At 33.0% G+C, this 18160-nt stretch overlaps 1 protein-coding gene across 5 annotated transcripts in view; it reads right to left on the bottom strand.

The window, feature by feature from the left end:
- Positions 1-18160, bottom strand: part of LOC150108763 (protein O-linked-mannose beta-1,2-N-acetylglucosaminyltransferase 1-like) — a 603478-nt gene that overhangs the window by 87238 nt on the left and 498080 nt on the right. For all 5 annotated transcript variants that reach the window (XM_090416229.1, XM_090416227.1, XM_090416226.1 and 2 more), the window contains one exon: positions 11840-11898. In XM_090416229.1, coding sequence (XP_090272355.1) covers positions 11840-11898 — 59 coding nt within the window. The remainder of the gene's footprint in view (positions 1-11839; positions 11899-18160) is intronic.

Genomic DNA, 18160 nt, shown 5'->3' with positions numbered 1-18160 from the left:
TACTTCTGAAGCCTGAGGATATTAATCAAATTGAGTGGCTAGCATGCTCCACAGATCTTAACCTTAATGCATTTGGCACACAATAGGGAGATGCATTGCTGCTCAAAATTCTACTCAAGATAACAAACAAGGCCTTATCTTTGCTCTGAAGGAGTGGGACAGGTTGCCTCAAGAACTCCTGAATAACTTGGTGCTAAGCATGGTATGACATTGTGAGAGAACTGCACTGCAGTTCAGGGTGGACATATTCTATACTGAAGTGTCTCTTTGCATAGTTTTCTGTAAACACTGTACATAATTCCTTAACTATGTCCTTATGAAATTTGTAACTTTTGCCAAATACATGTTGCAATTTAATTTGTATGAAATTTATAACAAACTTTTTGTGCAATATAATTTATTAGTTTGCTGGCAATAAATTTATGCCCATATTTGTCTGTAGTCATGAAAATTTTTTCATATATACAGGTAAAAATATAGTTCATCCTTAGCTTTTGGATAGCAGTTGGGTTAGAGCTTTCCATTACCCCCAACATTATAATTTGAATTGTTTCTATTTCCAACAATTACTTGATTGAGTAGCCTTATGTTTTCCGACCAATGTTTCTGTGCTCTAAGGATGCCAGTTTGAATCCAATGAAATATAAAGAGTTCAGGAAATTTATCTTATCCTCTTCATTTTGTTCATGATTCCACATCCCTCCTTCTCCCCCACTTGATGAGACCAGCAGATTTAGCAATCTGCTGGTCCAAATAGTTAAGCAAATACATTTCTCCTTTACAACAATAAAATGTGTGTTTGAATCCTGAAATGTAAGTGGTAAGCTGTTTCCCCCCTCGTCCACTGCTAGGGGTGAAACTACCATCATGCTCACTGGAAAGAAGCAGGTTAAAACAGAAATATTTTATTTAGTGTCTAAAACAGAATAAAACATAAATGTACTACAATTTCTAACATTTCATGGGTAGGGTCACTATTACAAAAAATGGAAATTCAATTGCTATTAAGATTGTTTCAATGTAATGCACTTTGTTTTAATTATGACATGGTTAATTCTGTAATCCAGGAGTTGAAATAAATATCCAGAGAATGAATCTTTTTCATCCATGGACAATTATTCCAGAGTGGAATGAATTTTTTTTTTTTTTTAAATAAATATATTTCTATCCTACTGAAACAATTGATGTTTAAGTTCTAGAATATCTATCTTTGAGGATTCAATCCACGGGATCTAAATTATTTTTTGCTATGGTAAATCGTTCTGGTTCAAAGCAAAAAAAATTTCACTCAGAAAATATTGCTCCATCTGAAAACAAATATATATATCATCCTCATCATCATAGTTTATTCACAATATGATACAGTGTGAAAAAAGATTTATATAAAAAATTAAAGATTACAAAATATGGTCTTTCAAGTGTCTCTCTCTATCTTGAACTAACTGGTAGGTGTCAGATGGAGTTTTACAGTTCAGTCTATTGATGGTTTCACACATGTATTGACAAAAAATTGATTTTGCATGGTCTTCCTCTATGCAATTGCCACCTCCTGGTTTGTACAGGATGCAGGATGTCTGAGCTGATGTTCAAGCCATCTGAGTTGTAATTTTTTGACAACTGTATTGACAAGTGGTTCTTGCTTAGCCAGAATATAGCACATTAGAGTTAGTTTCCACGGTCCATCTAAGCATATCTAAGGGTTAGCCTGAGACACGTAGTTCCAAAGGAGTTAATTAGATCTGTAGATTTTGTTTAGTGCTTATTGTCCAGGTTTGAGAACCATACAAGAAGATGGATCTGGTGGTTGCATAGCAGTTTTAATTTTGTCTTTAATGACATTAAAGATGATTTCCAGATGGGACAGAGTTTATTATGGAAGAATAGAGCTAGCTGTTTACATTTCCTAATATCATTTTCTGTATTGCTGATGTACGATCCAAGATATTGAAAGTCCTTTACTCTTTCCAAGAGTCTATTGTTGATATGAAGTATAAGGTTTTCATAACCCATTGAGTTCATCAGCAGACCAATAAGTTTAGCCTGTGCTTCTAGTAGACAAATGTTTTTGTGTATTTGTTAGTTCTGTATCAACAAGTACAATGTCGTCAGCAAAGCTAAGCTCAGTTATTTGCATGATGCAGGTGGATATTCCAATGGTAAAATGAAGATCTTCTGTGTTGATGGTCCATAAGATGTAGTCCAAGCATACCAAGAACAAATAAGGTGATAGTACAACACCTTGCTAGCCTCCTGTTGTCACCAGAAAGGATTCAAATGTTTCTGCTTTAAAGATTACTGTAGCCTTCTAATCTTTATAAAGTGCTGAGATTGCTTGTATGATTTTTGAAGGTTAGACCATAGAAGCTGAGTATTTTTAAACATTGTTTCTCTATTAATGGAGTCAAAAGCTTTTTTGACAAATATATAAAGGTTAAAATGACTTAGTTTTTAACACGTGAACCTTCTATGATTCTCCTAATGCAATGTATCTGTTCTATCGTACATCTTTTTTTTAAAAATACAGCTTGTTTTTTTTTTCTTTCTTAGAAGTGGTGTTAAATGAGGTTCTATTCTATGGAGTATCATCCTGTTGTAGATTTTAACTGATTAATAACAAAGTAATACCTCTGTAGTTATCCATTCTATTAAGACTGCCCTTTTTGGGTATAGGGACTATGAGACCTTGTTTTCATTGTTGAGGTATTATTCCAGTGTTTTAATGCTTGATTTGTTATGGCAAGGAGATTGGAATTTGTTGTACCAGGCATTTTTGAAAGCTTCTGTTCTGATTCCATCCATAGGCCTACAAGAAAACCATACAACTGGGACAAACTAAATAACCCCGAAATTGCAGCATCTTTCCAGAACACATTGAAAGACAATAAAACTGGAGATACTAGAAACACTTTAATATTGTCACACATGACAAATGGTAGATCATTAATGGCAGCTATCATTAAATTCCAACTTGATGAAAGAATGGAGAAACTACTTTCAAGAATTACTGAAATATTCAAGCCAGTTAGCAGACCTACTGCTAACAACTGCTCTACCAATAAATTGTTAAGACATCACTGAAAAGGAACTAAAAATAGCAATAGATCAAACAAAAGCTGGAAAATCTTAATTTCAACTGTGGTTGATAATAAAGTAATACCTCTGTAGTTATTTTGAATTGATGGAATATACACATACACACACTTCCCCCCCTCAGATAGAGCATTATTTTATGGAAGAGAACCTTTTGTACAAATCCAAAAATATATCTTCAGAGAAACAAGTAAATTGCTCCAGTCTGGATAGATGAAACATTCATGATAACAAAAACATTTCTATGAAGGATAATTTGTGCAATTAGGGAAAAAAAAAAAAAAGTTCCTTTTGAATTGTTCTGGAAGGAACATTTTATTTTGGTTCAAAACTATTTTGATTCCTGCAGTAATCGAAGTGTGATTATTCATTTATTTTTGTTGTGAATGATGGTAGCATTGTTCCAAAACATTTTCATGAAAGTTCTTCTTGAGTATTCTGCAATTGAGCAGGCTTTTAGTAGCAGAAACTTTCCTTCCACTCTCTTCTGTTCTGCCCTTCTCTTTCAAGGTTGTGTACCTGTCTCCATTCAACATGTCATCTAGCATTGTTTTCCTTACTCTTCCTCGGGGTCTTTTACTATCTATTTTTCCTTCGATGGCATCTCTGATGATTCCATTCCCTCTCAGAATATGTCTGATCCAGTTTCCCTTGCTTCTTTTTATCCACCTTAACAGACTTCTTTCTTCCTCTACTCTTTTTAAGACCTCTTCATTAGTTATTTTATCTGTCCATTTGATTTTTTCCATCCTTCTCCAAATCCACATCTCAAAGCTTTCCAAAATCTTAATTTCTTCTTTCTTCGATGTCAAAGTTACAGCTGTATAAAGGACAACACTCCACACAACATTTTATTAGTCTTTTCTTTAGGTTTCTATCCATTTTACTTCTGAATAAATTCCATTTTCTATTAAAAGTATCTCTTCCAATCACTATTCTTGCTTTTATGTCACTTTTACATCTTCCATCACTGCTAATAACACTTCCTAGATATTTAAATGTCTTTACTTGATTCAATTTTTCCCCATTTATTCTGATATCCATATTTGTCTCTTTCCTTGCTATTTTCATTACCTTTGTTTTTCTGATGTTAATTTTCATTCCCTCAAAAATTCCCTCTTGGGGGGGACCCTGTAACCCCTAGAGAGCGCGTCCCCTGGGTGGCGGATAGGGAAGCCCACATGTGGGTGTGTGTGCACGCGCGCATGTGTGTATATTGTGGGGGTGGTCCAAATATATTGAATAAGGACTCGTGGACCAACAGGGCCATAATGAGCAATCATCTTGACTGTAAGGGAAGCAACACTCCCATGGACCCCCCTAGCTGGATCTATCCTCTCCTCCTTCTACTTTGAGGAAGATCCACTTACTTTAATCTTTCCTATAAGGCCTTATCAGCCAACTCTTCTTATTTTATGACCTACTGGAGTACTCGAGGGCCATGGGGTCTTTTCATTTCTGGCCTTACAACTATGCCCTCCCTATAAACCTTACCATAATTCTTCTATAATCTACTCTTTCCCCCTTCAATACACCCTAAACCTCCTATGGGTTTAAATTCAGAAGAAGGCTAGTTCAGAAGCCTTAAGGTAGCAGCCCTACCACTGAACTATTCCATCGTCAGGCTAGTCCCCTGACATGGAGAACATAATTCTACTTGTAAGCTGACAGAAAAAGATAATCGGATTGAATCTAAGGGAAACGACCCTGGAATGGAAAAGGTAAAACAAAAATGGAAACGACAAAATATAATACACATAGCAAACTGGAATGCAAGAGGAATAGCATAAAAAAATAGAATTAGACCAATTATTAAATGAAAGAAATTTTAAAATAGCAGTAATCATTGAAACAAAAAAGAAATTAAAAGGAACTATGAGAACCGAAAATTTTAATGTGATATACAGTGGAGTCGACAGAGACCAAAGAGCACAAGCAGGAGTCATGATTTGGATTCATAACTCCCTTTCAAAACAGTTAAAACATTATAAATTATGAATGAAAGAATAATAGAAGCTAGAATAAAAATAGATAGAGGCTATTTAACAATAATTGGTTTATATGCCCCAGAAGAAGGAAGAGAACAGGATAATATTGATTTTTATAATCAGCTACAAAACTTAATAATAAAGGAATACATGGAGAACATACTCTAAACAGGAATGGTAAAAAATTGATTGACTTTGTAGTTTATAATAACCTAAAAATAATGAATTCCTTCTATAAACATAAAGACATACATAAATATACTTGGGCAGCAAGAGGATAAAAAAAAAAAAAAAAGTCTGAAATAATGCGGGTTCAATGGTCGATTTTCTTGAGTTTACAGGACGAAAAACCCGAGTTTCCGGGAGGAAAAACCTGCTTGCCCGCGCCAGAGATTGACTAACTCGGGAACCGGTCGAAAAAAGGCTTAGAAAAATTTCCTCTAGTCGCCAACTAGACTCGAAATCAAGTCTTCCTTCATGCGGTCAAGCGCGGTGGTGTGCAAACGCCACATCCACTGAGCTACACAGGCTCGCAGCAAGAGGATGGAAATCAATATTAGATTATATTAAATGAAAAGACATCAAAATTTTCACTAGATGTTAGAGTTCACAGAGGATATGAAATAAGCAGTGACCACTTCCTTGTTAAAATAAAATTAAGATTACCACCTAAATGGCTACAAGTAACAAGAACAGAAAGAAAAATTGAAACATTTGTTTATAAAACTAGACTACTGAATGACACAAATGTACAATGGCTATATGAACAAAGAATTAACCAATATCTAGATAAAATAAAACAAAATAAAGAAATAGAAATAGAATGGCTTAACATAAAAACAATACTAAATGCAGTAGCAAATGAAAGCTTAGGAAAGACTAAAAAATTCAATAAAAGGAAAAAAACTGAAGATCTGGGATGATACAATCAAAGAAATAATCAAAAAGAAAAAAGAAGCCATCACAAATGGTTAAGCAGTAAAAGATTAGAAGATGAAATAGAATATAAAAGAATAAGAGCCATAGCTAAAAGAGAAGTCAGAAAAAGACAGAATCATGGAACTAATTTGTTTCTAATTTAGAACATGATTTATATAAAATAAGACACATTGTATATAAGATTTTGAAACACTTAAATGCAGATACCAAAGAAAACATAAAATTAAACATCGAATCAAAATTAGAAGAATTTCTAAATTACTACACAGAATTGTGGACAGACAAATATTTTAAAAAAGACAATTGGCAAACAATTAATGAAAATGAAAAGGAAACAACTAAAGAACGAATTAGAAATCAGCCTGAAAGAAACAAGAAACGGAAAATCACCTGGAGAAGATAAGCTAGGTTCAGAACTATATAAATATGCAGGAACAAGATTCAAATAAAGACTCTTATTATTTTTAAACAAAATTTATTCAACTGGTATCCCCCCCCCCAATAGAATGAAAAAAAACAACAATTGTGATTCCTATCTTTAAAAAAGGTAATAGAGATTACCCTAAAAACTATAGAAAGATTTAAGATTTTGCTATATAAAAAATATATAGCAAAATCTTAAATAGCAAACTAATGAAATATTCCGAAAACTTTATTTTAAAAATACAGAATGGATTTAGAAAAGGATGATCATGTATAGACCCAGCCTTTTGCCTAAAATTAATAATAGAGAAAATAAGAGAATACAATTTAGAAACACATATTGCACTTATTGACTTTGAAAAAAAAAAAAAAAAAAGCATTTGACAAAGTTAAAAGAAACATTTATTATATTAAAAGAAAGACAAATACCAAATAATATCCTAAAAGCTACCACAAGTATATATCAAAATAATCAAATACAAATAAGATTAAATCACGAGCTATCATATACGAGAGAGATAAACAAATAGGTCTGACAGGGATGTCTCCTCTCAGCAACTCTTTTTAATATCTACTTAAATGAAATAATAATAAAATGCCATAAAAATTTACATCAAGGAATTAAACTTTCTCCTACAGTAAACTTAAACACTCTCCTCTTTGCCGATGACAAAATAATAATAACAAATTCTGAAGATAACTTACAGAAACTATTTTAGATCTAAATAATATAGCCAAAGATTATGGTATGATAATATCAACAGCAAAATCAAAAACTATGGCCTTTAAAAAATAGATCCAGCAAGAATTAAAATAGTAATAGATAACAAAATCTTAGAACAGGTGAATTCATTTAACTACCTAGGATCACATATGAAAATGAAAAAGATATAAACGTAAAAATTGCAAAATATTTAAAAATAACAGGTGTAATTAACTCCATATTTAAACCAAATCTGGTTAGTTCAAAAACAAACCAGACTAAAATTATACAATAGATTAGCTCTACCGGTCTTTATGTGTAGAAGCAAAATCTGGACAATAAAACAAAAAGACAAACAAAGATTAACAACAGCAGAAATGAAGTTTATGAGAAAAATGGCAAAGTATACCCTATTTGATCACAAAAGAAATTAAGAAATTATGAAAGAATTAAACCAAGAACCAGTAATAGAAAAATTAAAAAATATAAACACAAATGGATGGAACACATTCAAAGAATGAAAACAGAAAGATTACCAAAACAAGTCTTAAAGTACAAGCCATTAGGAAAAAGAAAACCAGGACGTCCTCTTAAACGATTCAACGATGACGTCTAAGGCCGGACCAGACCATGCTAGGCCTAAATCCTTGATATGCATGATGATGAATGTTCATTCCATAATTGATACAGGATTCCAGTAATCTATTCAACAGATGTTGTAGTCCTGTTTCAGTATTTGATAGTAATGCCTTGTCACCTGCGTATATTATTGCAAATATCTGTCTACCTCCAATCTTTATTCCTTCTTCCGAATTCTCCAATGCTTCTTTTTATCATTGCTTCGGAATACATGTGTTAAACAAAATTGGTGACAGAGATACATGGTTCTGTTGTACCATATATGTGTCTCTCACCATGGCAGTTTGTCCCATATATAGTAAAATAATTAGCCTTCTGTCTTTCCAATCTATACCAATATTTTCCATTACTTCTACCATCTTATCCCATTTTACAAAGTCAAAAGCTTTTTCAAAATCTATATAACAGATATTAACTTCTTTATTCACTTCCAGACTTCTTTTACTTACTATTTATTCTTAACAGTCCAATCTCATCTCTTGTTCCCCTACCCTTCCTGAAACCAAACTGAAAGTTAAGACATCTAAAAATGGTAAAAAAGTAGCATGGAAATGTGATCGAACCTTGAATCATCATAAGCTTGCAGCAGCTGAATGAGAATTAGAAGATGTGTGTTGCATTTGATCTTCAATCCATGAGTACAGATGATAAACATACCACTGACATAGATGTAACCTGGATAACTTGTCAGAGTGTGTTTAAAACATTGCCTATGACTACAACCAAGAATGGATTGAAGTGGCTGTTATCTTTGACTTCTCTGATTTTGTAAAATAGCTCCTACAGAATGGTCTTTTTATCTCAATTCATTCCACATTATGTTTTTCTTTGCAGCATAGACAGATAAAGCCAGACTTACATTTTCTTTCTTTCAAGATCTTTTATGAATTCCTTTATGTCTAATTTCTCCTCACTTAACTCTCCTCTCCACTGTATTTTGTACACAACCAGTTTTTAATAGGTGCAGTCATGGTGGTTTTAGCAATATGAGTATGAACATGATCTTGTGTGTAGTGCACTGAAAGCAACTTTGATACTGTAGACTTTCAACATAATTCACATGGAGTAAGAGAGAAATTAGTAGAAACACTAAATTAGCTGTATACAAGACAGTGTTCAAACCAGTTTTAACTTATAGATCTGAGAGCTGGGTCAGAAGTAAAACACTTGACCAAAAACTAGAGACCACAGATATGAGAGTCCTGAGAAAGATTATAGGTGTGAACAGATGGCATCAATGGCAATATCATATTAAAAACGAGGATATTAGGAAAGAACTTGACATTGTCAGCATCCAGGAATGCATTAGCATAGCTAATCTCAGGTGGTATGGTCATTTAAACAGAATGGGCAAGGAAAGATTAGCAAAACAAGTGTTCTCTGCCAGTTTGGCAGGAAAACAACCCAGAGGAAGACCAAGATATAGGTGGATTGATATGGTACAAAATGCCTCAGACGATAGAAATATAAGATCTGATAATGTTGGAGTCTTGACAAGTAACAGACTGATTTGGAGGAAAATTGTAGATAGGAAGTTAGTAATGATGTAAATTTTTCATGTAGTACTATCATATCCTGTACACCCCTTGAGGGTACATGTCAGGAATTTGATGATGATGACTTTCAACATACAAGGTTTGTCTCGGAAATTTCCAAACTTTTAAATAGAAATTTTCCTGTCTAACTTAGAAGCTATTTGGCTTTGTCACCTTCAAAGTACTATCCTCCACTTTGTATAGACCACTGCCAACGTTTCTTCCATCCTTTGAAACATTTCTAGAACACTTCTTTCAGGATACTACGCAGTTCCACTGGCGATTTTTTCTTCGAGTAAATCAACTCAAAATTTACATTGAAATTGACGTTGACCTATCGACATCAATTTTAATTTGGGGAATAAAAACGTCTGTATGCAAGGTCAGGCGAGTAAGTAGACTGTGGAACGACCATTGTTTCGTGTTTCATAAAAAAAAATTTACAGATTAGTACTGTGTGTGTGTTCGTGTGCACTATCATGAAGCATCCGTCAGTTTTCCCTCTAAGCATAATACTTTTTTTTTGTTTTTTTTTTATCTAATAGACTCACGAAGACGCTGCATTACCTCAAGATAATATTCCTTGTTCACTGTCTTGCCTTGTGAAAGAAATTCACGGTGAACAAAGCCTTCAGAATTGAAAAAAAAAAAAAAACTCATCACTTTGACATTTGACCACATTTGTCTTTTTTTTTTTGGGGGGGGGGGAGGTCATAGTGATCCTTTTTATATCCACCGTGACTGAGCATTTGTTTCGATGTCATAGCTGTGAACTCGCACCTCATCCTTGGTAATGAAGTTTTTTTAAAAAAAATTTTCATCCTCGTTAAGCTCAACTGAAAAGTTCTTGGCTCACATCAACTCAAATTTGTTTTTGATCGTTAGTCAAAAGGCACAAATTTGGCTGAAATGCAATGCATGCCTAAATTCTGCATAAGAATCTCATGATTGATTTTTGAAATGTTTGCCTCTTCAGCTGCCTCACAAACAGTTTAACAGTAGTCAGAATGGATGACTTCACAAACTTCTGAAACATTTTCATCAATTTTCGACGTTGATGGTCATCCTGAACAGGGATCATAGTCGACTGAAGTTCGGCCATCTTTGAAATGTTTCCACCACTCATGTTTGAGTCTGGCCCAAAGCCTCATAGCCAAATGCGGTTTAGCATTTCAAATATTAAAAACATTTATCTCAAAAATCTTTCTGCATGAAAGATTTTCCCAATTTGACACAAGACTTCACAAAATTTATTGATCATGAAAATCGCTCATTTTAAGCACAACAAAAAAACGCCCGGACACACTAAACATGTCGACACAAATAGCAAAATATCATGTTGTAGTTGTGGCTAAGCTATTTCTCAATGTTTTCGCTAGATTGCAGCATATGAAGCACACAGCTAGTAGCACTTGTTAGCATGATGATTCAAAAGTTTGGGAATTTCCTGGACAAACCTCATATGTTCTGTTCGATCTATGTAAATATGGATCCTTTCTTTATTTAGAGGTTGAATTTTTTGGAACTGTGGTTTACTCATTGATTAATCTCATGTTTTGGTCCTTTTAACATCTTGCACCAGTTTTTCTATGTTTGTATGAACCAATATTTGCAATTAAATTATTGCAAATGTAAGTTAATTTGTAGTAGATTCTTGGAGCTGACCACAGGATTGGCCAAACTAGATTAATACTTAAAGTATATTTATGCTGTTAAAGTGTCTGTTAGTGTTATAAAACTAAAAATTATTGTACTCCAAATGATTGTACTAAGTTTCAGGAAAGTACTCTGAAATACCTTATCAAAAGGATGACATCAGAAGACACAGTATATCACATATAATTCAGTGTAGTATAATCAGTATACCCATTTTATTTATATTCAAAGTTTTAGACTAAGGGGGAGGGGGCTATTTTAGAAAATCAGAGAAGTCAGAGATAATATCCATTTCAATCCAGCCCTCAGTTTAATGTGCCAACTATAAAATTAGATTAATTAACTATTTATTTTAAAATTATTTTCTTAGCTGTGTTACCAAATGGCAATATCTGTGCACTTAACTTCTTTGCAACTATTTTCAGTCTAAAGAAAAAACCAAGAAATTAACATTATTATTAACTAATTATAATTTTGATGAAAAGCCAAACTGCTTTTTTTTTTTTTTTCTGGCAAAGTTGATAAATTAAGGGGATAAAAATCCCTTATTGTTTTTCTAGCCAGTATGCGAAACTCTAAGATCGAAAACTACGATATAAGTGAAATGCTTAGATCGTGGTTTTTGATCTTAGAGTTTGGCATACTGGCTGAAAAACAATAAGGGATTTTTATCCCCTTAATTTAATTATAATTTCATTCATCATTAATTATCATGTTAATTAAATTTCAGTCAAATCATTTATGTTATTCACCTGCAGTAATTTTTAAGTCATTTTTGCATTACAGTGATGCAACAGTAAGAAATTTATAAAACCATAAGAAGTAACTGTTAGCAATACTCTACAGTGTGATTAAAAAAAAAATACCTGAAAAAATCTAGGGAAACATCCAAATCTTCTTCAATAATTATAGCATATTTTGCATCCTAAAATAAACACAACTCAGTTATATTATAAAGAAATTGGTATTTTTCTTCAGATTTTAAATAGCATCATTCGAATTTTTGTCAAGTACACAATAAATAAAATCTAAACAAAAGCAGAGAAGTGACTGCAAACATAAAAAATGAAATAATGTCCTCAAGCTTCAGCTATACAGACAAAGTTACAATGACAATATGGGACTATTACAAATTCAGAGGTGGAGGAAATAAGAGATCTTGGGATGATGGTGGATAAGGATCCAAAATTTAGAGGACAACACAAATTCTGGCAATGATGGAGCGAACACTTAATTGTAGAAGTAAGGAGATTCTAGTTCCATTGTATAAGACCTTGATTAGGCCACAAATGAATCATTATGCATAGATTTGGTCACCTGGCTCCAGACATCTAAGATATCTTTATCTCAGTTTTCATGTTACCTTTATCTTTGATTCCTTTTACAGTACTCTTTCTTCTATTTCCAAGCTTTTTCAATAGCAACCAGAATATTTTGCCAATTTCCTGATACTTACCGTCTATATTTTTTACCAAAGTCTTCCCATAACTTTTGTTTAACTGCTTTCACATATAGCTTAGCTCTTTTACATTTTTCTCAGTAATCTTTTAAATCATTTGCTGACTTATTTACTTAGAACGTTCAGTATGCTTTCTTCTTTCTCAGGGCTGCTTCTTTAACTTCTTTTGTCCACTGGAATTCTTATGTTTCCATCTTTGTGGATGTTTTCATCACATGCCTCCCTAGCTGAATTCATCAATGTTTTCCTCAGTTTGCTATGAGCCTCCAAGGTTTGGTTCTGTTTTCAATAAAGTTATTATTTGACAATATCCCCCCCCACCCCCACAATATGCAAAGAATACTGAACTAATTGAAAGTCTGTGATTATAAAACAATGTAAAAATGGAATTCATTAATGAATAAAGAATTTGTCAGTATATGCAGTGCACATATCACTAATGCAGCTTCATATTCGTTAAATTAAGTTAACTATTCAAAAAAGCAATTTTTCAATGCAACCTGATTGTTGTGAAATTTCATATTTCATGTTCTCTTTCCAGCTGTTTCTCATATTTGAAAATAACATATCTATCATATTCTATATCAAACTAGTCTTATCTATTAGACTAGTTTGATTAGAAGGCCAGAATATCACAGATGCTCTATTCTGGCCTTCTAATACACTTCCAATTGAATCAATCCTTCTAGATCATGGTCTTTTTCTGCATCAAACATCTGCTCTGTTAATCATTTCTCTGCCGTTTTACGTGACCACATCACCTCCAATGAAAGTCGATTTTGAAATTTCTATTCTTCCCCTAATTTCTCTTTTGCATTTTCCATCCTCTGCAATTAAATGTTTTAAATAAGTAAGATTTGTCTTATTCTATAATTTGGTTTTCTACTTTGATTTTTAATTTTGGGGTATATTCAAATTTTGCTATTAGAACTGTTTTTTTTTTTTTTTTTTTTGAATTTAATGTAAGGCCATATTTTTTTACTCTGTATTTATTTGCTCTAACTTTTGCAAGTCCTGCTCTCTTTTAGTAATCAACTATAATCTACATAAAGATTATTTATAGTATGTTCTTCTATTTTTTACTGCCTCCAAACTTTCAAAAATTTCTTCAGAAATTGAACAAAAGAGAGGAAAGCAAACATCCCTGCCTAACACCTTTTTGTATTTGGAAAGTTTCTGACAGCTTAGTGTTGATTTTTATGTTTGTAATTTGGTTCCAAATATATATGTATAGGATATAAGTTAAGTCTTTCCTATATATTAATTTCTTAGGTGAACACTATAAAATGCTTTATTATAATCTGTAAAACAAAGATCAACATCTTTCTGCATTTCTAAGTTTCTTTCTAATATTCTAATACTGAAGATATCCCCCTCGTTCTTTTGTTTCTCATAAATCCACTCTGGTCATCCTTTATTTCATTTGATGTTTTTGATTTTATTCTTTCCAATATAATTCGTAACAGGAATTTTATCAAATAGTTCATTAGGCTTATTGGTCTGCTATCTTAATTCAACTGTCCAAAGCCTTTTTTTTTTGGGGGGGGGGGGATATCTATAATGACAGAATTCCTGAGTTCATTAGGAAACTTATCCACTTTTATAAGGTTAAATAATTTCCTTCTACGACCTTTAGCACTTCTGTATGAACATCATCTTGACCTAGCACCTTTCCTGTCTTTATTTGTTCTATAGCTCATTTACTGGAGGGCCACCTTCAAGATTGTTAAACTCTAATATTATTTCTCTCTCATCTCTGAAAAGACCTGAAATGTATTCAACCCACCTTTTCTTAACTTCTGTTTCAAATAACATTCTGCCATTATTGCCATTGACTGAAAAGTTCTGTGGGTTATTCATCTTCTTGTTCATAATTTCTTTTATTTTTTTTACCTCTCGAGTTTATTTTATTTGTAGGTCTTCTATTTCCTTGCAGTAATTATTAAGCCATGTTTCTTCAGCCTCTCTGCATTTTTTCCTTATTATATTTTTGAACAGATTTAATACACTTTCATTCATTCACAGTTTTGTTGTATAATGAAACCTGTGGAGCATTCATGACTAAACATATACACGTAACCACAGTAATAAGATTTTTTTAATAAGTAAATATTTCATCCTAAGTATCATAGGACACCTTCAGTACAGTTAATTCAGGAATTAACTACAGTTATGGCACATGCTTACAATGGAATCCCTTTAAAATCAACCTTCTTCATCTGTGCATCAAATTCACACTAGAAAAAGAATCTCCACAGGGCATCTCCTTCCTGGATGTACAAATCCAAAGAAAAGAAGATGGTTCCATCTCCACTTCTGTATATCATAAGCCGACTTTTTCAGGACACTATATTCACAATTCTTCAGCTCACCATCCATTTCAAAAATTTGGCATCATTAAATCATTAGTAGTCAGAGAACACAGATTCTGCTCCTCCGAAGGTTCTTTAAACCAAGAATTGGAAATAATTAAAAATACAGCCATACAAAATGGATACAATCAAAAACAATGCAAAAAATCATCAGTCACTTTCTCACACATCAACCTAGACAAGAACAAACACATAGGATTCCCATACCATATGTCAAAGGCATCTCTGAACGTCTCAAAAATTATGAAGAAATACAAACTTGCTACTACCTACAAACCAATCAACCAGATCTATAACTTGTTACCTTCTCTTAAAGACAAACTCTCAGCTCTTATGCTACCTGTTGTGTACGAGGTCCCATGCACCAGTAAACTGTCCTACCTATGGACAGACAGGTAGATCCATCAACAAACTCATTTTGGAACATCAAGACCATATCTGCCTCATCAAACCACAGAAATCTGGCCTCGCACAACACGGAATTGAAAACATAAACAATAGGATCCACTGGAAGAAAACTAAACTTCTACATAGACCTTCACATAAACATGAATATAGAAAGTGCTGAAGACCTACGTCACAGACCTAATTTGAACCGTAATGACGTTCTTACTATCCCTAAAGTCTGGGAAATTGTCATCCTAAATTGTATAAAATAATTTTATGTTAACTCATTTTAATGCATTTTTTTTTTCTTCAGATATATTTAATTTAACTCTATAACAAGCTACTGCACATATTAGAGGGATTTCCATTGTAAGCATGCACCCTAACTATGTAATTCCTAATATTGTTTGAATTTACTATACTGAAGATGTCCTATGATGCTTAGGATGAAATATTTACTTATTAAAAATCCTATTACTGTGGTTACATGTGTATGTTTAGTCATTCACAGTTTTCTTCTATTTTGAATCTCCTTATAACTATCAGAGGCAGCATCTTTAACAGTCTTCTTGAAACTTTCCAATTTTTTTTTCTATCCTCAGTTTATCAGTTTCCATTTCATGTTGTAAATGAAACTTTCTAATATGTTCAAATCAATTTTTAATATTTTCTTGTGTACTTATTTTTAATTAATTCCTTTTTTTTTTTTTTTAAGATAACTGAAGTCCAGATGTTTCCCCCCACCCTACTCTTAGCATTTTTTATTCTTATTTTTGGACCAACTGGAATGTAGTCAGAATCTATACCTGCTCCTGGGTACATTTTTGTTTGCATGCTACTATTTCAGAATCTTTTTCTAATCACTGTATAATCAAATTAGGTTGGTTATTGAAAGAAGGTATTCGTTATGAGATTAATTTGCTCAGAAAACACAATTAACCTCAACATCTGTCATTCATATCACCAAGTCTAAAGTTACCAATGAGGACATTCCTCTTCTTGTGGATCCAACTTTTGCATTCAAGTCTTCCATAACAATCAGGATATCATCTTTCTTTATTGGTTTTATAATCTTTTGTACCTCCTCATAAAATCTTCCTCTAGATCAATGGTTGTCAGTTGGAGCATATACCTAGAGGAAATCCCCGCAGAAAAGATTTTCCTGTAAGTTTGATTCAGTCACTTATAGGCTAATACTCAAGAATGCTTTTGGGATTTTTATTTTTTATTTATTTTTTTCATCATGATTCCAAAACCTCATTTGTGTTCTTCACTTCTTATTTCTATTTCCTGTCCATCTTGTCTTGCTTACTCCCAATATGTTTATATTCATATTTCCATTAAATTATCAAATTTACCAACTTTATATAATGTTCTGACATTTCAACTAGCTATTTGTAACAGCCTATTTAATAGTTTTCCAATGAGCTTGTTTCAATAATAATAGTCCTGATGACTGAGACATCTTCATAAGCCATGATATTGCAGTTCATCGTACCACTACCATTTTCGGCATCTTCCCTGTAGTTATATAAGGCAGATTCTATCACAGATGACCCAAGTTCTTCTGCTATTTGTAAGAGCCTATTTAATAATTTTCCAATGAGCTTGTTTCAATGATAATAGTCCTGATGACTGAGACATCTTCATAAGCCATGATATTGCAGTTCATCGTACCACTACCATTTTCGGCATCTTCCCTGTAGTTATATAAGGCAGATTCTATCACAGATGACCCAAGTTCTTCTGCTATTTGTAAGAGCCTATTTAATAATTTTCCAATGAGCTTGTTTCAATGATAATAGTCCTGATGACTGAGACATCTTCATAAGCCATGATATTGCAGTTCATCGTACCACTACCATTTTCGGCATCTTCCCTGTAGTTATATAAGGCAGATTCTATCACAGATGACCCAAGTTCTTCTGCTATTTGTAAGAGCCTATTTAATAATTTTCCAATGAGCTTGTTTCAATGATAATAGTCCTGATGACTGAGACATCATCTTCATAAGCCATGATATTGGAGTTTATCCTACCATTTGCATTTTCGGCATCTTCCCTATAGTTATATACAGCAGATTCTATTGCAGATGACCCAAGTTCTTTTGCATAACGAATTTTTGAACCTGTGATCCATAATGTGTAGCAGAAAGATGAAATGGTGAGGCTTTACTCTCTTCCATTTTGCATTATTACAATTATTCTGATCATGCCTGTAAGTTTCTGGCACCAGTGCCAAAGTTAGCTAGATTTTCAGGGATCCTACAAGGCCTTCATGGCTACTGTAATGGTAAAAGGCCCAAATAATCCCTGCACCTGCAACACCAGCAGACATTTCCATATGTCTCTGTCGTCGTCTCTCTCTCTCTCTCACAACAAGGACATTTGGATTGGACTTGTGGGTGTGAAGGAAAAAGTTTCTTATTTAACTGTTATTTTATTATTACTGTACATGAGCCAAATGTTTTTTTACCGTACATGAGCCAAATGAATTTAAACAACTGCTGCAAACACTTCTTGATATTAGACACTTAACTAGAAGGAACTCATGTAAGAGGAACAACTAATAATGAACATACAGATTATAAATGTTGCATTCCAATAAATATGACTGTTTCCTATTTCTTAATGTAATACTTAATATATTAATTATTAATAAAATACCATCTAAAATACATACATACATACCCATATATAATTTGATTCTCAGGGAATATATGAGATCTATGTGATTTGAAGAAATTTTCCAAAACACATGTGTTTATCTGTCTATTTCACACAGCAACTACATTTATATTCATTAATAAATTGCAGTTTATAAACATAAGCATACAATGCAAACCTTATGAAAAAATAAGGAAAAGAAGGAACTGTATCAAAAAGAAAAGAAAGAAAACAGAACCTGCACTCAAGGCAGCCAACCAGGCAGCCGAGTAATAATAAGAACCATTTCCTTCCCAATGGGAA

This window comes from Typopeltis vanoorti, chromosome 3 (assembly GCF_054136105.1).
Source record: "Typopeltis vanoorti isolate ZY-2024b chromosome 3, IOZ_Tvanoo_1.0, whole genome shotgun sequence".
Classification (NCBI taxonomy): domain Eukaryota; kingdom Metazoa; phylum Arthropoda; class Arachnida; order Uropygi; family Thelyphonidae; genus Typopeltis; species Typopeltis vanoorti.
Note: the sequence above shows the minus strand (reverse complement) of the source record. Positions and strands in the feature narration are given on the sequence as shown.